General features: G+C 41.5%; 2 protein-coding genes across 3 annotated transcripts in view; one reads left to right on the forward strand and one right to left on the reverse strand.

The window, feature by feature from the left end:
* Window positions 1-26,109, reverse strand: part of LOC122562514 (phosphatidylinositol 4-kinase alpha-like) — a 176,126-nt gene that overhangs the window by 86,898 nt on the left and 63,119 nt on the right. For both annotated transcript variants that reach the window (XM_043715377.1, XM_043715376.1), the window contains exons 19-20: window positions 23,778-23,828; window positions 1,324-1,432 (exon numbers count right to left, since the gene is read on the reverse strand). In XM_043715377.1, coding sequence (XP_043571312.1) covers window positions 1,324-1,432; window positions 23,778-23,828 — 160 coding nt within the window. The remainder of the gene's footprint in view (window positions 1-1,323; window positions 1,433-23,777; window positions 23,829-26,109) is intronic.
* On the forward strand, window positions 6,284-23,225 carry LOC122562515 (heparin cofactor 2-like). The gene is given in 8 exon segments (XM_043715378.1): window positions 6,284-6,526; window positions 10,555-10,621; window positions 11,463-11,644; window positions 14,539-15,453; window positions 16,234-16,299; window positions 16,302-16,506; window positions 18,980-19,127; window positions 21,568-23,225. Coding segments are annotated over 6 exon segments (1,536 nt in total). The 5' UTR covers window positions 6,284-6,526; window positions 10,555-10,621; window positions 11,463-11,634; the 3' UTR covers window positions 21,760-23,225.

Raw genomic sequence — 26,109 nt, forward strand, 5'->3', positions numbered from 1 at the left:
GCAGATGCTGGAGATCAGAGCTGAAAATGTGTTGCTGGAAAAGCGCAGCAGGTCAGGCAGCATCCAAGGAGCAGGAGAATCGACATTTCGGGCATGAGCCCTTCACACTCTCCTCATTCCTGAAGAAAGGCTCATGCCCGAAATGTCGATTCTCCTGCTCCTTGGATGCTGCCTGACCTGCTGCGCTTTTCCAGCAACACATTTTCAGCTCTGATCTCCAGCATCTGCAGTGCTCACTTTCTCCTGACTCAAGGGAGGGAAAGAAAAGAGAATGACAGAAAAAGAAATGAAATAAAAGGAGAGGAAAAAAAGGAGTGCAGTGAAAGACATTAATGAGGGATTTAGACTTTTTATAAGTTCGACACTTAAATTCCATACACATTAACAAAGTTCACAAGTCCACAGCAATAACATGATGAATGATTTATCCTTAGTCCCTCAGAAACACTGTTCTACAGTTTAGAGATGTTCAGCACCCATTCGCAACTCCCTCAATACTGAAGCAGACCAAATCCATAGAAAGCAAGATCTGGACAATATCTAAATTTGAGTTAATAAATGGCAAGGAACATAATATCATACAAGTGCCAGATAATGACAATCACAAGACAGAATCCAACCATTGCCATATGATATTCAGTTTTTTCACCATCACTGTAACCCCAATATCAATACCCTGGGATTATTGTTTACTAGAAATCGAATTGGATCAGCCATATAAATGCTGTGGCTACAAAACAGGTCAAAGACTGAATTCTGTGGTGTGTAACTTGCCTCCTGATCCCTCAAAACCTGTTATCAAGTCAGGAGTGTGACAGAATACTCTCCACCGGTCTGGAAGGCCTGGTGGCTTCTTGTCAATTGGTGAATACTTAAGGAAGATGCCTGCACCATCTCAAGAGTTAAAATGGATCGATTTTAACACTTAGCTCAAAACTTTAGAAGTGTTGATAATCTTGTTAAAAAGCAAAATCGATGACTTCTCACACTGACTCAACCAATTTCTCAAATGTTACTCTTTAAAATTATTAATCTGATCAAAATTATTATTTGTTTTTGCGGTTCAGCGATAAAAAGCCATGCTCATAGTCACTTTTGTTTGCACTAATCTGTGTTGCTGGTCCTTACTAGCACACAGCTGGAGGCACTTCTCCCTCTTGATACCCAAATTCTCACCACTGGGATTGTGTTAGGACTTTGCAGAGATTTATTCAATGTCAGCTGCAAGCAGAAATCCAAACAGTTCCTTCTTGGAATTTCACCAAACTAGAATCTTCATTTCAACCATGTCATAACACAGTATGTTATCATTCTCTCGGGTACCTGAGCCTTCCACGGCAAATCCCATCACAACTGAATAGAGCCAGAAATCTCGGAACAGCTTCTGAAGCCTGGGTTTTGCATCTTTGATTGGAGGGAGCCGTCTTGTCAGCTGCAAAACAGAAATCACATAACCAGAAGTTCCACTAAACCCACTTGTCTTAACACACATATCATTCTGAAATCTTCAGTCAGGAGGTTTGCAGGTGGTCTGGAGAGAAGGAAAACTGTTAAACAGTACGAGTCTAAGTCTATCTGTGCCCCCCTTTCTCTCAAACTAGGTAAGCTTCCAATTGGATGGTCTTCATTTAGCTTCCAACAGCAACTGAACACGTATCAAAGTTTAATCCATGTCCCCAACACCATCCTCACTTAAAGCCATAAAGAGATATAGCAGAAGTAGGTCAAGTGTATTTTATCATTCAATGAGCTGATAAACCTCAACTCCACTTTCCTGTCTCAGCCACTAACCCTTGATTTTTTTCACTGATTTCAAACTGCTTTTCTCAAACTTGAATAGGCTTCAAGAGTTAGCCTCCACAGCTTTCTGTGGTAAATAATTCCAAAGATTAACTACCCTCTCTGAGAAAAAATATTCCTCATCTGTTTTAAATGGGCAACCCCTTATTTTGAGGTTATGCCCTCTGGCCCTAGATTGTCTCACAAAGGGAAACAGCTTCTCCATATCTACCCCGTCAAGCCCCTTAAGAAACCTACATGCTTCAGTTAGGTCTCTTATCATTCTTCTGAATACAGGCCTAACCCATTCAAACACTCCTCGTGAGAAAATCCCTGCATATCCTGAATCAACCTAGTGAACCTCGTGTGAAATGTTTCCAATGCCAGCAAATGTTTTTCAGATAGGGTTAGGGTTGCAGCATTCCAGCTATGGGGTCTGACTAGTGCCTGATATAGCTTTAGCAAGACCCTCCTATTCTTATACTCCATTCCCTTTGAAATAAAGACCAACATTCCATTTGCCTGCCCGATTACCCATGAATTTGGATACACAAGGACCCCCAAATCCTTCTGGCAGATTCCAGTAGTCTTTCCCTATTTAAATAATATTCATTTCCTCTATTCTTCCAGGCAATGTGCAAAACTTCACACTTCCCTCATGACAGTCCATCTGCCAAGTTTTTCCCACTCAAACTGTCTATATTCCTTTGTGTGACTGTGTGTCCTCCTCACCACCTACTTTTGCAACATCTGTAAACTTGGTGACAGTAAGTTTAGTTCTATAATCAAAGTCACTAATTCATATTGTAAATATTTTTTCCCTCAAAATGATTCCTGTGGCAGTCCACTAGTTAAAAGATTGCCATCTCAAAATGTCCTCCTCATCCCAATTTACTATCTTCTACATGAGCAGTACCTTATCTGAGGCATTTTTATGTTTCATCTACCTATTTGTTTTGTCTATCCTGATTGTTACCTCCTCAAGAACTTCAATAAGTTTGGCAGGAATGATTTCCCTTCATGAAACTATTCTGACTCTGCTTGATGATATCCGATATATATAATTGTTCTGCTATTGCATCTTTTATAATCAATTCTAATACCTTGCCAATGAGATATTAAACTAACTGGCCTATATTTACCTGTTTTGTGCCTCCCTCCCTTTTTGAATGATGATGATATGTTGGTAGTTTTCAAATCCTCTAGGACTTTGATTGTTGGAAGATTATGACCAGTATGTCCACCATCTCGACAGCTACTTCCTTTGAAATCCCAGGATGCAACTCCTCAGGTCCAGAGGACTTATCAACCTTTAGCCTAATTAATTTCCCTAGTATTTTTTTCTCATGTGTCACTGAGTGTTTAGCTTCCTCACCCCCTTTTGCCCCTTGATTATTTACTATTATTGTAATGCTAGTAATGTCTTTGACATGAAGACTGATGTGAAATATTTATTCAACTCTTTTACTTAGACATTTCTTGGTTCTTTATTACTTCCCAGCCTCATTCTCTAATATAGGAGAAAGTGAGGACTGCAGATGCTGGAATTCAGAGTTGGGAGTGTGGTGCTAGAAAAGCACAGCAGGTCAGGCAGCATCCAAGGAGCAGGAGAGTCGACGTTTTGGGCAAGGGCCCTTCATGAGAACTTCATCATCATTCTCTAATATGTTAACTTTCTTGTATATTTAAAGAAGCTCTTATTGCCCATTTTTATTTTTATTTTTTTAAATTCATTCATGGGATGAGGGTGTCATTGACTACGGCAGCATTTAATAACCATCCAGAGGGCAGTTAAGAGTCAACCACGTTGATGTGGGTCTGGAGTCACATGTAGGCCAGACTGGGTAAAGATGGCATTAAAGGACATTAGTGAACCAGATGGGTTTTTCGAACAATCAGCAATGGATTCATTGTCATCATTAGACTCTTCATTCCATGTTTTCTTTCATTGATTTCAAACTCCACCATCTGCCATGGCAGGATTTGAACCTGGGTCCCCAGATTTTTCAGTAACCTTTGACACATCTGAACAGGTGCCTCATTTTGAATTTGAAAAAGGGAGATCTCACTAAAAGCAAAATCTTCCCATCTGCTAAGCCTGAAAGTTGGAGCTTCCAGGAGGGAAATCCACAATCTACAAAATCTGATGGTGCTTACAGCAATAAAGCAGCTGATTGACTGCCAATAGCTTTTCTGACAAACTAGCATGTCCCATCTACCTGGATTTGCTGGCCAATCAGAGGCTGGAATATCTAAATGCCAAAGGCCACAGCAGCTGCTGAGAGGATGCTCTCCCAGACTCGCAGGATGGGAAATCACCTTTGGGAAGGGTGAGTGTTGTTTTAGTGAATGGGGTGGTGGGCGTGTTCCTGGGCTAGGTAATAGCAGGGAAGCAGCTTTCAGGTTCTCCTTAAATGAATCCTCTGCGCTATTTCCATATCCCATTTTTGTAAGCATTCTCTGGGTAAAGAGGTTTCTCTTTAATTCCCTCCTGGATATTTTTGGTTTATTTTATTATTCCTAATTTTGAATTTCCCACACAACTGGGAACATTTTCTCTACAAGTCTCCTCATCAAATCATCTCAGGATTGTGCAGACCCTACTTGGTCACTCAAAAGACATCTCTTTACTGCATCCTTTACTGGGTGAGCACTGGCGACTTTGATTCGAGTTGCATGAGACGGAGCTCTGGGAACAGGAATAAACCTGGTACCCATAGCACTATCTAGAAGACTGTGATCAGTGATCAATATATCATGCCCTCCCTCCCAACAGCAAGTAGAGATCATGTTGGGTAGGCTGATAACAAGGTTGACTGAGTTGACAAGATTATTTATGCAGCAAGTCAAAAATATCTTCAGAGTAAACATCTTTTCGATCAATCTGCCCAATTATCTATGTGCCCATCTGCCTTCCTACATATGCCATTAGAGTTGCATTCCTGTTAGTGCTGTATTCATAACCACTTCTGCAGCTGGAAGAAAGTCTATTCACCTCAAGTGATGTTTCAATTGTCTTTTTAATCTTTATCTTCAATGCTTTTTTCCTTCTCAATCTCAATCATGGATCTACCAAACCTTGCTGTTCCCATCTGCACGTCTGCCACATACAAATACACACACAATTTGGTTCTCTACTTATCCACTTTACCTTATTTGCTTTAAACAATTTATACCCGTCATTGCTTAATTGCACTTGGCAGCCAACCAATCACAAACTTTAATTTTGTTCTTCTCATCCCCTAACCCTATCTCTGTTTTTGCCTGAAATCTGTTATAACTAAAGTAAGATCAGAGAAGTAAGATGATATGAGCTATTGGGAGAGGCTGAATAGGCTGGGGCTGTTTTCCCTGGAGCGACAGAGACGGAGGGGTGACCTTACAGAGGTTGATAAAATCATGAGGGGCATGGATAGGGTAAACAGACAGGGGTTTTTTCCCTGGGGTGGGGCAAGTCCAAAACTAGAGAGCATAGGTTTAGGGTGAGAGAGGAAACTTTTAAAAGGGACTTAAGGTGCAGTTTTTTCACACAGGGAGTGATGCGTGCATGGAATGAGCTAACAGAGGAAGTGGTAGAAGCTGGTACAATTACAACATTTAAAAGGTATATGAATAGGAAGAGTTTAGAGGGATATTGGCCAAGTGCTGGCAAATGGGACTAGATTAGGTTAGGATATGTGGTCAGCATGACGAGTGGACTGAAGAGTTGGACAATCATTGACTTTGTTTGTCTCTCCATAGTGACTCAGTATTTTAAGCATTTTCTGTTTACATTAAAATGAACTGAACCCTTGACAGAAAAGAATCATTTCTCAATCAATTACTTTGCTTTGAACCCGACTGGAGGCTCCATCTATTACTCAGGCAATCAACTAATCACATAAATAGCATATTTTAGCTCTAACCTAGCACCGTGAAGTCTGACTAGAATAATTTGGAATGATTCCATTGTAGTATCGGTAGCTCAGAATGTTACAGTAGATGTAGCTGCTCAAGTAGTGACTTCAAGCAAACCACATCAAAATAATTTGTTGTTTGCTATGCGGACTCGAGAGCAAATATAAACATATTGGCAGTCACTTTTAAAATGTTTTGCATACAAGGTTGATGGAAAAATTTTGGGAGAAAGTGACGAAAACTTGACAAACGGTAGCCTTGAAACCAATGATAAGTAGTTAACCCTGTAATCAAATTAGAACATAATTGTGAGGTTAGATGACTTCAATAACTTTTTCTTTCAGGACAACATTCTCTTCCCTATTTTCTCCTGAAACCCTCTGGCTTCCAGTTGTTTACGTAAATGATCAAATGACCAAGGGCAACAAATGTTGGCAGGCTGATGAACTGCAGGGCACATCACAATCAAGCTCAATCTATCTTCAGCCGATATCCCGGTGCAGAATCTTCCAGCAGGGGTCACTGAAGCACACAGGGGCAGGAACCAGTCCAGAATTTCAAATCCCTAGCTTAAAAGGGCCTGAGGCTAACATTCAGCCAAGTTAAATTGCAGAAGTATGTTCAAGTGAAAAATACACACTGGGATATGTATATCAACTCAAATCCACGAGAATAGTCTTGCCCAACGGGAATATTACATGTCCTGAAGTGTTTGATTTTAGTTTGTTTGCTTTCTCATTGATCAATGAACTGGGGACATTAGGTCAGATCTTTAAGAGCAAAGCTTTTGAAAAACACACAACCTTTTGATTTCAACTGCACAAGTCTGCTCTCCTACATCGTCCCGCAGGTAAGCCCATTCAAACATTTTAAATTAAGACCAACTGATTTAGATTACAAACACACATGTCAAAAGTGGTGATAGTTTATTGAGGAGCCTGTGCATTTTATTAGAAAAAACATTTACATTTTACTGTAAAGTTTAATTCGGAAAAGTGTTCTTTTGGGCATAAGAGTGATCGCAAATGGTTTCAGTATTCATGAGCAGAAATAGATTCAGAAAAAATGAACAAGGAACATTTTTTTTAAATTCAGGGTTTTAAAAGGATTTTAAAAAGAAAAAAACAAAATTGTTGGGTAACAGGTCATGTAGACCAGAACTAGCATATCCTGTGTGTTGTACATTCTAACAAATATAATCGGGGATTGTCACACATCACCCTCTAATAAATCAACATTTATGGGATTAAAAATTAATCCTTTCCAAGTGAGAATGGAAAAAATATGATTTTTACAACTGCTTTGAAAATTTCTTCATCTTTCACAATGCGCATCATGCACACAAGTCAAGGTAACAGCTGGGTAACACATCCTAATGCACTACCATCCTGCAAGTGTGCCAAGATATGTTTAACTTGACTGTGTCTTTAAGGTTATAAAGGTGAAGTGGATATCCTTTGTTGAAGGACAAACAGATGTTGTAGGAATTTTAAAGCTTCCAAGATGAATTGTGCCACATAAAAACAATGTTTGAAAAACTCCAGCTCTTCACTTTGAGGAAAGCAAAATCAGAACAGACTAGAGGGAAACAAACAGCTTTCCCTTTCTCTTTCATTCCTTTTAAATAATATATTTTAAAATCTCATTTGTTTATTGATGGGTCCTTATTGTTCAGCTTAATTACTGGGAAGAATTACTAGTTTACAAGTGTACTGAAGATAACACAATTGTGCGTCAATTTAATTGCATGTGATGCAAATTGATTATACTATCTGGTGTCAACTGTAGCTGAGATGGCCACACACTCAGCTCTGAGTCAGAAAGTTATGGGTTGAGTTGCACTGCAGGACTTCAGCACAAAAATCAAGGCCAATATTCCAATGCAGTACTGAGTAACTGCTACGCTGAAAGAAATGCGGTTACGATGAGATGTTCAACAGAAGTTTTATCTGTTCTCAATTGGCCATCCAACATCCAAATTCCCCTCTGGACAACTAGGGATGAGCAAAAAATGCTGCCTAACCAGGAACACCCTCATCCTGTGAATGAATAAAGAAAAAAAAACAAAGCTAATTGGGCACAAGAAGAAAACAAATATCTACTTAACTGTTCTTTATGATATTGATTGAGGAATGCATGTTGATTGGGATGGTATAAGAATTTGTTGCTTTTCTAAAATTAACGTGATGCGATCTTTTACACCATGCCAGGTAATAGGTTATTTGGAAGTAAAAGCTTTTGGAGCGCTGCTCCTTCATCGCGTAGCTGTGGAGCAGGATCATGCAAAAGATCTCAGTGTTATCAAACTGAAATGATTTTTTAAACAAACCTAGGTTGTTGTTAAGTCTTTCATCTTTTAGAATGGGTTATATGTTTCGATTCATTAATAGGTAAATCCCAGAACTTCTTTCAAGTCAGATTCCTGCGTTAACTTAAGGTTTTATGAAACAAAAGTGACATCTCAGCTCAGACAATGCATTAAAGGTGTGAGGTTAGATTCCGTCTGTATCCCAATCTTGAGTCAGGCTGGTTCTATTTCCAAAGTGGATTAACTGCTTGCATTGACTGCCTGCAATTACAGTTCTGCATATGCAAATTCACCCCATAGATTGTGTGTGTGTGTGTGTGTGTGTGTGTGTGTGTGTGAGTGTGAGTGTGAGTGTGTGAGTGTGAGTGTGAGAGAGAGAGAGAGAGAGAGAGAGTGTGAGTGAGTGAGTGAGTGAGTAAGTGAGTGAGAGAGAGAGAATATGAGAATGTGTATGAGGGAGGGTCTGTATGTGTGTGCACACATAGTGTAGTGGGACATGAAACCATCCTCACAAGTACCGAACTTGGCTATCAACCTCTGCTCAGCCACTCTGTGTTGTCGTCTGTCCAGAAGTCTGCCTTGGAGAATGGTCACCCGAATATCTAAGGCCTAATGTCCCTGACCGCTAAGTGTTCCCTGACTGGGAGGGAACATCCCTGTCTGGCGATAGTTACATACTCACACTCTCATGCAGACCCTCTCTCGCAGACACACACACCCCTCACGCACAACCCTCTCACAGGGTTATACTCCATCATACTCTCACACACATGCAAACACGCTCTCACAAGTCCGCGCGCGCACACACATACACGTATAAATCTATGGGATGAAGTTGCATTTGCAGAATTATAATTGCAGATACATTCGATTTTGTTCATAAAACCTTACGTTATCTTGAGAATGTGACTTAAAAGTAGTTCTTGGATTTACATATTAAATGAACCCAAAACCTGCAATCCAATCTAAAAAGATGAAAGACTTAACTGCAATCTAGGTTTGTTCAATATACGATTTCAGTTGCACGACACAGATCTTTTGCTTTAAACTCTGTCTCTTATGGTGCTACTCCACAGCTACCTGTGGAGCACTTCGAAAGCCTGTATTTCCAAATAAACCTGTTAGACTGTAACCTAGTGTTGTGTGATTTTTAACTTGTCAATTGGATTCCCTTCATCGTAAGGTTAGAAGTAGTTTGCTGATGATTACATAATGTTCAGCACCATTCACTCCTCACAAACTGAAGCATCTCACATTCAAATACAACAAGTTCTGGACATTCTCCAGACTTCGGCTGAAAACTGGCAAGTATCATTTGCGCCTGGCAAATGTCACGCAATGACTATCTCCAATAAGAGATAATCTAACCACCACCCCTTGACATTCAATGATGTTATCATCACTGAAGTCCCCCACTGTCAACATTCTGGGGCTACCATTGACCAGATACTCAAGGAGAGTCACCACATAAACAGTGGCTACAAGAGCAAGTCAGAAGCTAGGAATAGTGCAGTGAATAACTGACTCTCCAAACCCTTGCCCATCATCTACAAAGGCACAAGTCAGGAGTGTGACACTGGATGGGTGCAGCTCCAACAACACTCAAGCTGACACCATCCTGGACAAAGCTGCCTATTTGATTGGCCCATCCACAAGCATCCATCTCTTCTGCCATCATCACTCAGCAGCTGCAGCAATGTATACTATCGACAAGATGCACTGCAGAAATCCAAAGATTCTCAGAGAGCACCTTCCAAACCCACAATCACTTCTATCTAGCAAGTGGCAGCAGATGCAGATGGTGATGCTCCAATGTAAGGTCCCCTTCATGCCACTCATCACCCACTTTTAATCAAAATCTGGGACTTCCCTTCCTAATGGCATTGTGGGTCTACTGAAAATGCATGGACTGCACCAGGCGAAGGCGGCAGCTCACCACCACTTTCTCGAGGGCATCTATGGACAGGCAATAAATGCTGGCCCAGCCAATGAATAAGTGGAATGAAGTTTGTACTCAAAACCTTGTAACTCCAAGGTAAGAAAGACCCCACTGTGGCAGGTTGACATCTTCCAGAAGTTGCATCTTTGTTGCAAGCATCTCTAAAAAAACATTTCTGAAGTTAAATTTTAAATTTCAGATCTTCATGGTTGGCATTTTGTGCAGATGGGGAAATAAACTGAGGGCAAGAACCCATTTTATTCACATTCAAAATAGCAGTTGGGTAAAGAGTGAATTAGAGTTCTGTTTTGAAATGATTTTGTTGGTTTTCAGCTTGTGTTTGCATGGGTATCTGTCTGCATCTCTCAAATCAAATGAAATTAACTCATTAGAATCTCTGCCAATAAATTTTATCCTGTACACTTTCAAGTCCTAATTAAAAAAAAAGTTAAAACAATTAGAGGATTTGTTATAGCTTCAAATTTAACTTCTTTCCTGAAAATTGAATAGATTTTGAGTAAAGGTACTCAACAGTTTCTCTCGATGAGTTTGATATGGTTTCTGAAGTTGATAAAACAAATGCTGAAGCAGGTGGTCCCCAGCTAACTGTTGCATTTTTGTAATTTTTTAGCATTACAAGAAACACCACCCAAAGTTTATTGAGAGAAAGATTTTCTTCAAGTAAGTTTAAAGAACAGGTAAGCACACTTAGTTAAAAAATGTTCAGGTCAGTTGATGCAACAATGCTGAAGCATCCTTGAAATTTAGATGCAAAGCACAAGCTCAGACTGGACTATTGAAAACCAACTGGCTAGAAGTCTCAAATCCAGGCAAACGTTTAGAGTGCTTGAGAGCATCATTTTGAACAAAGCACTAAAATGGTCAGAGTATTGAGTACAGGAGTTGGGAGGTCATGTTGCGGATGTACAGGATATTGGGAAGGCCACTTTTGGAATATCGTGTGCAAGTCTGGACTCCTTCCTATCGGAAAGAGGTTGTGAAACTTGAAAGGGTTCAGAAAAGATTTACAAGGATGTTACCAGGGCTGGAGGATTTGAGCTATAGGGAAAGGCTGAACAGGCTGGGCTGTTTTCCATGGAGCATCGGAGGCTGAGGGGTGACCTTATAGAGGTTTATAAAATCATGACGGGCATGGACAGACAAAGTCTTTTCCCTGAGGTGGGGGAGTCCAGAACAAGAGAGCATAGGTTTAGGGTGAGAGGGGAAAGATATAAAAGAGACCAAAGGGGCAACTTTTTCACAAAGAGGGTGGTGCATGTATAGAATGGGCTGCCAGAGGAAATTGTGGAGGCTAGTATAATAGCAACATTTAAAAAGGTGGATACATGAATAGAAGGGGTTTAGAGGGATATGGGCCAGGTGCTGGCAGGTGGGACTAGATTGGGTTAGGATATCTGGTTGGCATGGACAGGTTGGATTGAAGGGTTTGTTTCCGCGCTGTACATCTCTATGACTCTATGTACTTTAAACAAGAGAAAACTGATAAACCTATAGTTGAGGTTGTGGGTTTTTTTCCAGAACTTTTAAACCTTCTTTGATACTGAAACCGCAGTCACAGAGAGTAAAGGGCATATTTTTCCCTCTGGAAAGCATTTGGAAGCAATGTGCAGGGGGTGGATGGTGATGGTTAATGATAAAGCCCTTGATCTCGGTGCAGTGAGAAACATGTCAAAGGACTTCTGAACAAGACATGCATGCAGGCAAGAATTTTAATATTGTATATAATTTGCCAGTTGAGAATTCTTAGGGAGCGTCATGTAATTAAAGGCAACTTGCTGCCAGTCTGACATGATCAGAATTATCACTGCACTTAACCACAACACTCCACTGAGCTTTCGCAAATGGAGAGATCAAAAACAAAGCATTTTTCTCTATTCATGATAGCAGTCATTATCAGTTAGTAGTGAAGTGGGTTACAAATGACAATTTTAGAAGCATCATTGTAAGATTTAAAAAATCCAATTCGTCAGATGGATCAGATCAGAATTCCACAATATGGTCTAACATCCAAAACTCTTAAGATGTTTTGACATATTTTACTATTTTCTCCAAATAATGGAATGCAGTTAAGGTATTCATAAGCAAGCCAGATAATAGGTAAAGTCTCCATAATCCCACAGAACCAGAGGGCTGCTCTCTCGTCTGAGAAAAATAACTGGTGATGGTTAAACCCGAGGGTCACCGCACCTCAGGCGATTGAACAGGTCGAGAAGCTGGGACCCCTAATGACCTCAGCCAGTATATAGCTGTTGGTATCAGTCACGCTGCATGACAAACTAGACATCCACCCAACTGAGCTAACCAACCCCTCTGCTTATTAATAATCAGTGAAACAGTACATTGCTAAACATAACATACCGCTATGTCAACCCCAGAATGTGTCAACTCCCGACTGTCACTCCGCATTTAACTTTTGTGCACTACAACAAATCTCTACATTTCTGTAATCCTGGCCTCTTCAGAAATGCAGCATACCCCTTACATTCAACGGTTCTCTTGTAGTGCAGGACAGTGAGGAAAGACAAAGATACGGCAACATTTTAGGGACTGGTTGCTTATTCTAAGAGTTTAAATATCTAAATCTTAAGCTAACTGTTATTTTCAGCTATGTTTCACAGCTGAAAACATGTTAAAAAATACTATGTATGTACGCAGAGTTCCCTTGGCTGGCATTTCTTTGTTTAATGGCAACCCTCCCAAAATCCCTGATAATGCACTCCCCTCTTCATGCTCAAGTGTGGTCAACACCCATAGCCCTCTAACTCATCTTCCTCCTTCATCCCACACAAGTGTTCTCCCTTTCTTACCTACACAGTGTCTTTCCCCATTTCTCTGAACAGATTTGCCTCCCACTCTCATTCCATAAGAAAGCACGACCACACCCCACCTACCCCACTCCCTCCCAGCAATGCCAGCTCTCTTGTTGTCAGCCAGACCAGAGCCAGAGATTCGATTCCAAGGGGTTGAAGTTGACTGGGACAGAGGAAGTAGGTGTAGTGGAGGAGGAGCAAACAGTAGGTTGGGGGTGGTCTGTGGAGCATTGAGCAGAGAAGTGGTAAGAACACTTTAGTAAGGTGTTTGACAAGGTTCCCCATGGGAAACTGATTAGCAAGGTTAGATCTCATGGAATACAGGGAGAACTAGCCATTTGGATACAGAACTGGCTCAAAAGGTAGAAGACAGAGGGTGGTGGTGGAGGGTTGTTTTTCAGACTGGAGGCCTGTGACCAGTGGAGTGCCACTGGATTGGTGCTGGGCCCTCTACTTTTTGTCATTTACATAAATGATTTGGAAGCGAGCATAAGAGGTACAGTTAGTAAGTTTGCAGATGACACCAAAATTGGAGGTGTAGTGGACAGCGAAGAGGGTTACCTCCGATTACAACAGGATCTGGACCAGATGGGCCAATGGGCTGAGAAGTGGCAGATGAAGTTTAATTCAGATAAATGCGAGATCCTGCATTTTGGGAAAGCAAATCTTAGCAGGACTTACACACTTAATGGTAAGGTCCTAGGGAGTGTTGCTGAGCAAAGAGAGCTTGGAGTGCAGGTTCTTAGCTCCTTGAAAGTGGAGTCGCATGTAGATAGGATAGTGAAGGAGGTGTTTGGTATGCTTTACTTTATTGGTCAGAGTATTGAGTACAGGAGTTGGGAGGTCATGTCGTGGCTGGACAGGACATAGGTTAGGCCACTGTTGGAATATTGTGTGCAATTCTGGTCTCCGTCCTACCGGAAAGATGTTGTGAAACTTGAAAGGGATCAGAAAAGATTTACAAGGATGTTGCCAGGGTTGGAGGATCTGAGCTACAGGGAGAGGCTGAACAGGCTGGGGCGAGAGGGTAAAGATATAAAAGATACCTAAGGGACAACTTTTTCATGCAGAGGGTGGTATGTGTATGGAATGAGCTGCCAGAGGATGTGGTGGAGGCTGGTACAATTACAACATTTAAGAGGCATCTGGATGGGTATATGAATAGGAAGGGTTTGGAGGGATATGGGCCGGGTGCTGGCAGATGGGACTAGATTGAATTGGGATGTCTGGTCGGCATGGACGGGTTGGACTGAAGGGTCTGTTTCCATGCTGTACATCTCTATGACAGTTCAGGAGCTCGGGTTAGGAAGGGAAATGAATCCAAAAGGCACCAAAGGACTGAACAGTGCTGTGGTACTTTGGCTCTCTAGCTACTTTATCTGGAATGATGCTTTAAACAACCAGTTTAAGCAGGTCATGAAATATCTCTAGAGCAAGTTGGGCATGAACCCAGGTCTTCACAAGGAGTCCCATGAGCAGCATTGTGAGCAGTTATGAAAGCCTTAAAATCAATCTGTCTATAGACAGGATAGATATGGCACAAAACATTTCTGGCCAAGTGATCCCACAGTCCGTGGAATCACAGAGTAATATGGGCAGGGTAAAACCAGAGACCAAATACTTTAGTTTCCTTTAAGTTACATGGGTCAAGATTTTCTCAGGATCCCAAGCATCAGCAACTCAAGTTGAGTCAGAGGCTTTTCTGTCAGAAGATTGGACCAACTGTTTATAATCATTTTTATTATTTTACTGGAAATCTCATTTCTCCCATTTGGCTCCAACAGAAGCAAATCTCTGCAAAATGAAGCTTGTTTTCCTTATTCTGAGCGCCTACACTGTGCCTACACTTTGTGGAGTTAAGCCTTTAGATGAACACTTCAATTTCAAGGCAACAGGCAAACCGCTGAGCCCTCAAACCAGTGTGGACAGTAAGGATCCAGACTTGGAAAGTATTCAAATGCAATTCCACAAAGATAACACCTTAACACAAGATCTCCTTCCAGAAGGAGAGGAAGACGACGAATACCTGGATTTTGATGCTCTGTTGGGGGAGGATGATGATTATATTGATGCAATTGATGAGATAGATGTGCCAGAAATAGTCACAGACTTTGAACCCTCAGATCCAGCGACCAAACGAGCCAAGCTACTTAAGCTATTCCGCGGCAAAACCAGGATTCAACGCTTGAACACTGTGAATTCAAACTTTGCTTTTGATCTTTACAGAAGCATCAGAAACGCTGTTGACCAGTCTGACAACATACTGCTAGCTCCTGCTGGCATTTCAATAACCCTGGGCATGGTCTCTTTAGGTGCAAGACATGAAACCCATCGACAGTTATTCAATGCAATTGGTTTTGCAGATTTTGTAAATGCAAGTGTAAAATATGACACAATGACAGTTCACAACCTCTTCCGTAGGTTAACCCATCGCCTCTTTCGACATAACTTTGGCTACACTCTCCGGGCTGTTAATAACCTGTTTATACGTCAGGATGCACAGATTCTGAGCAACTTCACACAAAATATGAAAACCTATTACTTCGTTGAGCCTCAGTCAGCCAATTTTTCCGACTCTACGTTGATCAATAAATTAAATGGACACATTTTGAAGATCACCAAAGGACTGATTAAGGAAGCCCTAAAAACGATAGATCCGCAGACTCTAATCATGATTCTGAACTGCTTCTACTTGAAAGGTAAACTTATTTAGTCACACATTCAGCCAACATATTTCTAAATTGGTGGGATATTAAATTCATCCAATATAATATCACAAATACAAAACATTATTTAATTCAGAACAGGTCACGATACCTAATCAATTTTTTTAAAATTACAATTCGAGTTGTCAAGCCTAAATCATGCATTTAAATGGTAAACATATGTACAGGGCAGTCCCTGAATTATAAATGTTCAACTTAGGAGATCCCATACCAAAATTTATTTTAAAGATCCAACACGCGAACGTTTTCACGTATTCAGGGGCATCTATTGTGTGGTGTTGTGTGCCAACTTGTATACAAACACACAGAACCCATTCATAACTTGGAGACTGACAGTATATCAATGCACCCACAATCTGTCCAAATCTTACTTTCACCTCACAAGAATCGTCTCAGAATGCAGCACTTGGGGGGGGGGGGTGCAGCTTTCAAGGAGGCGTATAAAGCTGATAAGTTGCTGAAAGCAAACTGAATTCTATTAAAGGAACATTCTCAACTCTTATGGATGCTATTGTGTTGATTTTTTTTTTCAATTATTTAGCATTTAATTGACCATGAAACACTGTCCCTTTGGCATGTTTTTCAAACATTAATTGTAGAGGAGATATATTAAAACTTTAAATCATCTGATATTCAATTTAAGAGAGCTTGCTGCTCTACGAAAATATGGAAAATACAATGAGATTCTAAAATCTGGAATCCTGAGCTCAAATACAGTAATGCTATGTGACCTCTCCACCCACCCCCACACAGGAACTTGGGAAACTAAATTTCCAGTTGAGAATACGTACACAGGTTCATTCCGGCTGAATGAAAAGAAAGTGTTCGAGTGCCTCTGATGCATACAAAAGGAAACTTCTTGGCAGCTGCAGATCACAAACTGGACTGTGACATTCTGCAGCTGCTCTATGTGGGAAACATCAGCATGCTGGTCGTGTTACCCCGTAAATTCTCTGGCATGAGGATCGTCGAAACACAGCTGACATCCGAAGTGGTGGGGAATTGGTTAGACAGCATGACTAACAGGTACATTTTGAACATTCAAACATATATATGGGAGATCTCGGCAGGAAGCTAAAATCATTGGACCAGCATTTTAGTGAGCTAGACTAATGCTCTGGGGATATGAGTTCAAAACCACAGCAGGTAATGGAATTTAAATTCAGCTCAAAGGTCTGCAACTGAATGCTAGTTTCATGGTGACCAATACTAAGATAATCACTGGTTGTCATAAACATCCATCTGATATATGAGTGTCCCCCTGTCGGGCCTTCCTGTGACTCTGCAGCCATAGCAATGCACTTGACTCTTCACTGCCCTCTGAAATGGTCTAGTCACTCAGTTTTAGGCTATTAAGGATGGGCAACAACAACTATTCTATGAGGAACCAAAGCTATGGGTCATTTGTTGCCCAGTTGGCCTGGCAATACTGCTCAAAAAAGCCCAAAGGTCCAGTACAGTATTTTTTTTGAGAGTGTGGTGATGGTCATATAGACCAAAGGTAAAATCACCACAGTCCCACCAGACTGTAGGACTGTGTTCTCATTAGAGAGAGATAACTAGTGGTTTAAACAGAGGGTCACCATGCCTCAGGCGAGGAACAAGGTCGAGAAGGAGAGACATCATAACCTCAGCTGGTGTGGGAATTGAACCTGTGCTGTTGATGTCACTCTGGATCACTAACCAGCCAACTGAGCTAACCTATTCCCCGCACCCACACCCATCTACCTTTAATTGTTGTGAGACCATGCACTTGTGACAATATAATATAAAGTAATTTAAAGATCACAATTTATAAGATTGTCTTGATGTGCAGGAGAACTTTCAGGTAGTTGTGTTGAGAGGTCATCAATTCTGGGAATTTTGCCTGAGGTTACTCATCAGCTTGTACTGTTTGAACAGCAAGGGTGGATTTTAGGCAACTCTGGAGATTTATCAGGATGGAACCAGATTTAAAGGATTACAGTGAGGTGAAAAGATAGGAGAAATTGGGATTATTATCCATGATGCAATACAGGTTAGCACAGTTATTCAAATAAATAGGGGCTTGATAAGAGTGAAAATAGTGGAAACTGTTTTCTTTGGCAACAGGGCCAATGAACAGGTTAAAAGGTAATTGGCAAAGGGAGTTGTTAGGACAAAACCAGTTGTGAGTATCTAAAATGGACTGTTTGGAAAGCTGAAAGAGGTTCCAATATTAACTTCTTATAAGGAATTGGACTGCAAAGCGATGGGAAAACACTAAACATTCGGCTTTTCTGTACTACACTTGCCGGTTCCATTTGCCGGAGGAACAGGGATCTTATTCGTTAAAGAAATGTAACTTCAAGGTGATGTGACAGATGAAGAGAGCAGATTCTGCTCAGGCAGTTAGATTGTTTGAGACAAATGAGAATGAAAGGATTAAGAGGCATCAGCTTAAAATATGAAAACAGAATTCAGTTAGTTCTCAAATTCTTTCTAAGAGAGTTAGTGATCTCCGGATTCGATTACCAAACATTTGCTACATATGGTCAAAAAATGAATGGGATGAGTTTGAGAGAATCATAGGTTGCTCAAGTGATGGAAGACGAGAAGCTGTAATTATGGGCATTAGCTTTTGCAGTCTCTTGGAGTTTATGTCCAATTGCCTACAAAGGTCACACTTTAAACTGAAGTCATGATAGCGCATGTGAGTTGTAAGCAGATGCTTGCACATATTTCTTTTGTATAAACCAAAATGACCACTCATTTCAGCCCATAGGATTCCAACAAAGAAAAACTTACTGCTCGACCCAACATGAACCACAAACTTTGAGGGCAACTCAGCCATGCTGAGAGAGACTAGGGAAGACGATCACTTTGTGACCAGGCCTGAGTAAGATGTAAAAAGGAAAGGGTAAGGAGTGGTGAGGCACACTCTCACAGGAATCTTGGCACTTGCTGATAACCTCATTCAAAGGAATTACAACATGGGTAGATAGAAAGGAAAGATTAAACTCAGGCTCCATGGCCCCCAATGATTGAGGAGTTACATCTACACCCTGCTCACATTGCTCCTGCGTTCGGGAGACAGGTCACTTATTGGGGCGGGGCAGGAGCAACTTCATCTGCATTCGACTGTGCTGCAAGTGGCCAAGAATCTTCCCACCCTACCTCTTGCAAAAATGCCATCCCGTATTCCCAATTCCTCCGCCTCCGCCGTATCTGATTGCTGTGCTCTTCCAGCACCACTGATCCAGAACAAGAAATGGTTCAGTTATTTTGCCGAGAATAGGAACAGGCTGATCCCCATCCCTATAACCCTTCACTACACTGAGCAGAACAAATAAATAACAAGTGAAGACTGAAATCGCTCAGAACCACTGCCACAAATACAGCAATCAGATTCTGGTTTCTTTCTAAGATGTGTTTTGAAGTAAAATTTTAGTGATTAAGTCACTATAAGAATTAATGGAGCAAAAGAGGAAGAATTTTGTCTAAACTTAATTCTGAATGCAATTTTGTTTTTTACTTTAAGAACACGAAAGGTGGTGCTTCCCAGATTCAATCTGGTGAAATACTATGACCTGGTGCCATACCTGAAGACTTTGGGATTGACATTACCTTTTCAAGCAGTTGCCAATTTTACTGGAATATCAACCAAGGAGAATCTGGGCATTAACCTGGTAGGAGTTCCACTCTGCACCCGCACACAAGCACAAACGCCCAAACCAAATAGAGCGGGCACAGAACGGTAGCAAGTTATAAGAAACAAATTGCTGTAGAACTCAGAACATCTGGCAATATCCGTGAAGAGAAAACAGTGATAACACTTCAAATCCAGAACGCTATGTCACAAGTGGCTGAAGAAACTGTGTGGAGTTTGCACATTCTCCCAGTGTCTGCGTGGGTTTCCTCCGGGTGCTCCGGTTTCCTCCCACAGTCTAAAAATGTGCAGGTTAGGTGAATTGACCATGTTAAATTGCCCGTAGTGTTAGGGGCAGGGGTAAATGTAGGGGAATGGATCAGGGTGGATTGCGATTCGGCGGGTCGGTGTGGACTTGTTGGGCCCTTGTTTCCACACTAAGTAATCTAAAAAGAATTCCTCAAAGAGGGTCACTGGATTTGAAATTTTTTTTTTCTCTTCACGGATTAGATTAGATCAATTTCCTAGAGTGTGCAAACATGCCCCTCAGCCCAACCAGTCCACACCGACCCTCCGAAGAGTAACCCACCCAGACGCATTTCCCTCTGACTAATGCACCTAACACTGTGGGCAATTTAGCATGGCCAATTCACCTGACCTGCACATCTTTGGACTGTGGGAGGAAACCCACGCAGACACGGGGAGAATGTGCAAACTCCACACAGACAGTCGCCAGAGGCTGGAACCGAACCTGGGACCCTGATGCTGTGAGGCAGCAGTGCTAACCACTGTGCCACCATGCTGCCCCTGCTGAATTTCTCCAGCAATTTCCATTTTTGTTTGGTTCAGATTTCCAGCGTCAGCAATTGTTTGTTTTACTGCTGTAGCGAGCTATCATTTTGGTGGGACTGTAAGATAAATCAGAATATTCAGCTAAGTATAATAAACTGAGAAGGAAGTTGTGAGCAAAGATTAATCTGGCTCAAGGTGGTGCGGGATGTGGATGACATGCGTTGGAGGGCAGCTTCAACCACATGGGAGAGGATTGCCTGGATTACACCTCCTCCCACCCTACTTTCTGCAAAAATGCTATCCCGTATTCCCAATCCGTCCGTCTCTGCCTTATCTGCTCCCAGGAGGACCAGTTCCACCACAGAACACACCAGATGGCGTCCGTCGTTAAAGACTGAAATTTCCCATCCCATGTGGTTGAAGATGACCTCCAACACATCTCACCCACGTCTGGCACCTCCCCGCTCAAGCCACACCCTTCCAACTGCAACAAAAACAGAGCCCCCTGGTCCTCACCTTCCACCCCACCAACCTCCACATAATCTCATCATCTGCTGACATTTCCACCACCAGGGATATATTTCCCTCCCCACCCCTATCTGCAAAGACAGTTCCCTCTGTGACTACCTGGTCAGGTCCATGCCCCCTAACAACTCACCCTCCCCTCCTGGCACCTTTGCCTGCCACCGCAGGAATTGCAAAACCTGCGCCCCCACCTCCTCCCTCACCTCCATCCAAAGGAGCCTTCCACATCCAAAGTTTTACCTGCACATCCACCAATGTCATTTATTGTATCCATTGCTCCTGATGCTGTCTCCTCTACATTGGGGAGACTGGACGGCTTCTCGCAGAGCGCTTCAGAGAACATCTCAGGGACACCCGCACCAATCAACCACACTGCCCTGTGGCTGAACATTTCAAATCCCTCTCCCACTCTGCTGAGGACATACAGGTCCTGGGCCTCCTCCATCGCCACTCCCTTACCACCCCATGCCTGGGGGAAGAACGCCTCATCTTCTGCCTTGGAACCCTTCAATCCTAGGACATCAATGTGTACTTCACCAATTTCCTCTCCCCCCCACCTTACCCCAGTTCCAACCTTCCAGCTCAGCACCGTCCCCATGACTTGTCCTACCTGTCAACCTTCCTTCCCACCTGTCCGCTGCACCCTCCTCTCCGACCTATCACTATCACCCTGCATCCATCCATCTATTGCACTCTCAGCCACCTTTTCCCCAGCCCCCCACCTGCCATTTATCTGACCATCCCCAAGGCTCCCAGCCTCATTCTTGATGAAGGGCTCCTGCCCGAAACATCAATTCTTCTCCTCCTCAGATGCTGCCTGACCTGCCGTGCTTTTCCACTCTCAACAAGTCATTCAGCACAACTAATTTGAGTCTTACCACATTCATCTAACTGAACACAGTCTTTTCTGATATTTACTATAATTTTTCTCATTTATTCATCCAATTTCTTCTTGAAAACATCCAAATTGAGAGTTCTGATGACTACAAATGTTGTTTTGCTTGCTAACTTCAGATTTTTTTCCCTTCAAAATGGCAACATCCTTATTCAGTCCCTTGATATCATTTCATTAAATGGCAAATTTTGCAAATCAAGTAAGACAAACAGTAAAGAATGGGGATGAGCCTAGAATGACCTTTATGCTTACGTTTCAATTCTTTCAGTTCAAACACCAAGGAGCATTAAAAGTGAATGAAGAAGGAACAACAGCAGCATCCGTGACAACAGTTGGCTTTATGCCCCTTTCCATGCAGAATGAATTTTCCGTCAACAGACCCTTCTTATTTCTCATATACGAGCACCGCACCGAATGTCTGCTGTACATGGGGCGGGTGACAAACCCACTGAATGACTAATGACCAACAGGGAAGTAAAAGTTATATGTGTTCCAATAAATAGCCTAAGTTTTTGAGAAATAAAACAAAATTTTTGCATCACGATGTACGAGAATGCAACCACAGTAAGCAAATGAGCATTACTTTGTAGAAGAATATGTCAAAACAAATTTTAAAGAAAGTTTGTCAATTTTTGTCTCACGAGATTGTACTTTCTCCTATTGTTAGTCGTGGTTTAAATTTAACAGTTGGTGTTGCTATTGCATCTTCCTAATATTTTACAGATTAATCCCAATTCAAGGGTTTTCATGTAAGACCTTGGTCAACAAATCTCAACAAAGGGAACTTTGGAGTTGTTGAAACCGCAATTATTCGGGCATGGACGCAAAAACTCCCATGGCACAACTTTAAAAGTGGACACTGTCTTAACATTCAGCTCCAAATCAACACCATCAAAAACAGATGAACAGGTTAACTCTAGGATTGCTGTTCACAAAACAGTTGCCACATTGGTCTCCCTAAAGAGAGCCTGAATTCAAAGCCATCTTTTCCAAACAGGTTTATAAAATCAGAAGCTTTATTAGAAGGCGTTTGCTCACAGTCTTACGCTTGGCTACATCAAGTCAATTACTTGCAAAGTTGCAACAAGGAATTGATATCTCACGCTCATTTTTGCATTGGAAGATAAAAATTTAGATTAAAATCTAAATCCAACTCTGCAAATACCTAGAGAGTACAGACAGATTTTTTAATAATAGAGAAATAGTACTGTAACTTCCAATAAACAAACACGCTATTTTTAAAACTGGAAATTGGATCATTGTCCTGCTGGGAAACAGAGAAAATACAGGATCACAGAACCAGGTGAATCACTTCTTCAGAGGGCCAGCACATAGTAAATACATTGAATGGCCTCTTTCTGTGCTACAATTTTACTATAATTCTGAACAAGATATAAAACTGTATGTAAGATGTTATCCAACTGTATGCAACATCCATTGCTCTTAGTGCTTAGCTTGAGGCAAAAGCAAACCATGCTGACAGAAAGATCCATGTTGTCCTGTGCTGTGTTCCCAGCCGCACTTAAAGATTTATTGATCAGGTCACATTGCATACATCAGTACTGAAGCTGAACAGAGTTCCTGTAAGCTATCTCAAAATCCAAACTTTGAAGATCATTTCTTATTTGAACAGCATTTCTGTTATCTCAATAATTACAATACTTTTCTATGCAAAAAAGGTGTTGGTCATTTTTTTCCACTGACTCAAATTTAAAACTGGAGCAACTTCTTTCAAACTTAGTTATGTGATTATTTAATTTATCCCAATGTATACGGTAATTAAAAATGGACATACCTTTTGTATAAATATATAGAGTCAAAAACAGTCATAGATTTATACAGCACTGAAATAGATCCTTTTGACCAGATATCTTAAATTAATCTAGTCCCATTTGTCAGCATTTGGCCCCCATTTCACTCGAAAACCTTCCTATTCATGTTCCCATCCTGATAGCTTTTAAATGTTGTAACTGTACCAACCTCCACCACTTCCTCCATACACGCACCACCCTCTGCATGAAAACATTGCCCCTTAGGTCCCTTTGATATCTTTCCCCTCTTACTTTAAACCTATGCCCTTTAGGTTTGGACTCCCCTACCCTGAGAAAAAGATCTTATCCATGCCCCTTATGATTTCTAGAAGATCATCCCTCAACCTCTGATGCTCCAGGGAAAATAGCCACAGCTCATTCTGCCGAGAGTTCAAACCTTCCAATCCGTGAAATATCTTTGTAAATCTTTTCTGCAACCTTTCAAGTTTAACAACATCTTTCCTAAAGCAGGGAGCCCAGAGCTGAACACAGTATTCCAGAAGTGGCCTAACCAATGTCCTGTACAGTCGCAACATGACCTCCTAACTCCCACTCAATGCTCTGACTGATAGCCCTGATTAATTATGCAGTTCAATCATGTACGTACTTTCTACAGTACATAAATGCACCATCTTGGATAAAGATGTATGAAAGATAAGGTACTTACCACAGCTATCACCGGTATAAGAACACCCAAGTTACCCGCACTACTTGAAGCCTGAAACAAGGAAATACATATATCATTCAAGAATACTTTCATTAGCATGTATTGTCGCTAATAGCTAACTTCAGCTTCAATGTTAAATGAGTTAACTGTATTGTTGTTGAAGCTCCACTGAAGTCTCAGAAGAAAAGCTAAAATCTCAAAAAAAAATTAAGCTCTGTAAGTTACTTTTGAAAATTTCTATGGAGTTTGAATCTGAACACACCTACAAGAATTTCCTTTCTTTTCTGCATAAACAGGGCATTTTATGAAAAGGAGCTTCTCGCAATCAAGTTCAAATAGCACACAGAGGTTCGGCTGCTGAGGTATCAGCCTTGGCTCAGCACCTAGCCACTGACTCAGAATGTCATTGATTTGGGTCCCATGCTATAAACGTCACCATGTAATTCAGGATGACACTTCAGCGCAGTACAGGTGGAAAGTGCTAGTTTTCATTCTTACTCTCTTGGGTGACAATAATTAATATCAGCATTCCACAGAGACCATTCCCTCCGCAACTCCCTCATTAGGTCCACATCTCCCATCAGCCCACCCTCCACTGCCAGCACCTTCCCTTGCTGCTGCAAGAGGTGTAAAACCTCTGCCCACACCTCTCCCCTCACCACCATCCAAGGCCCCATAGGATCCTTCCAAATCCAACAGAGATTTTCTTCTTCATCCAAACACCTCTTGCAGCAGCAAGGGAAGGTGCCGGCAGTGGAGGGTGGGCTGATTCCTGAAGAAGGGCTCATGCCCGAAACGTCGATTCTCCTGCTCCTTGGATGCTGCCTGACCTGCTGCGCTTTTCCAGCAACACATTTTCAGCTTAATTGGTGGTGAAGCACTTTGGGAAATTCAAAGTTTGTAAAAGGCCCTGTCAAATGTAATATCTTACTTGCCTTTCCACAAGGCTTGAACAAAAGAGCTTTCAGCATTCAAACAGAAAGCCTTTATTGACAAAGTGCCTTGCAATTTCTCTCAGAACTTCACAATTTTCTTTCGTGGGATGTGAACGTCACTGGCAATGCCAACATTTGCTGCTCACATCAAACAGCTGGAAGTGGTGGCAATAAGCAGTCTTTAGTAATTGCAATAGCCCATAGTACAGGTACTGTGCCATTAGGGAGTTAAAGGATTTTGACCCAGCAAAAGTAAGGCAATGGTAATATATTCCATGACACGGTGAGAAACTTGGAATGGAATTTGCAGGATTTAATGTTCCCACACATCTGCTGTACCCATCCTTCTAGGTGGTAAAGGCCACATGTTTGGAAGGTGCTGAAGTATTACTGAATTGCTGCAATGCATCTTATAGATGCTGCCACTGTAGGTCAGCTATGGAGGAAGTGAATGCTTAAGGGCATCCGGAAATGATTCATAATGGATTGATTTGAAAAGGAGACAGTTGTGATACACAGGTCATGTCGAAAACAATATTTCAGAGAAATGTCTGGATTAAGTTGGGTGATAAGGTCATTGCAAATCCATACAAATTACAAGGTTTTTTTAAAAGACTTATTTGCATATGCTTAGGAAGGACTGAGTCATGGAATTCAGATGTCTCGAGAACAGTGAAGTCAATCACATATCGCTGTGGTTCTTGGATTGGAAGGGCAGTGTGGGTAGTGAATGCTGAAACCTTGCTTCTTAAAGACCAACTCCCAGCAAAAGGGCAGAACTTCAGGTTCAGAATCTGCCAATTGATAGGCATTTAGCACAGAAGAAACAAGGTAATAATTTCTAGCTTTCAAACACAAGACAGCTTTCACCAGGACAAAAGAAGTGAAAGTAAATAATTGAAAACCAACTGATTCCATATTTGGGCAAACTTTACTGAGGCACAGGTTTCCTGACACAAAATGTAAATAGATAAGAACCCTATTCTGTTATTATTCCAAATTAAGTGCAACGCTTCAACAGGAAGGCAAACCTTTTTAAAATGTCCCAAATCATTAACCAATGTTAAGACAATGGACCAGTCCCACAAAGTATTTATGGACATTTCTTTCACTTTTACTTCCAAGGTGTGAAATTTTTAAAGGAACCGTGACAGAAAATCTAGGCATTAAAATTCAGAGACTGTCTGGCAAAGTCCAGTGTGAAGCCAATGGAAATGGTCAAATAGGGAGAGACATGAGAAGAAGAGATCGCAAGGAGATTGATTCTCTTCCCTCTCAGCAGGAAGTTACCTCTTGCAGGTATGGCCTAGTGGTATTATCACTAGACCGTGAATCCAGAAACTCAGCTAAATGGGGACTGGGTTCAAATCCCATCATGGCAAATGGCAGAATTTGAA

The sequence above is a fragment of the Chiloscyllium plagiosum genome, chromosome 25, assembly GCF_004010195.1.
Source record: "Chiloscyllium plagiosum isolate BGI_BamShark_2017 chromosome 25, ASM401019v2, whole genome shotgun sequence".
Classification (NCBI taxonomy): Eukaryota; Metazoa; Chordata; class Chondrichthyes; order Orectolobiformes; family Hemiscylliidae; genus Chiloscyllium; species Chiloscyllium plagiosum.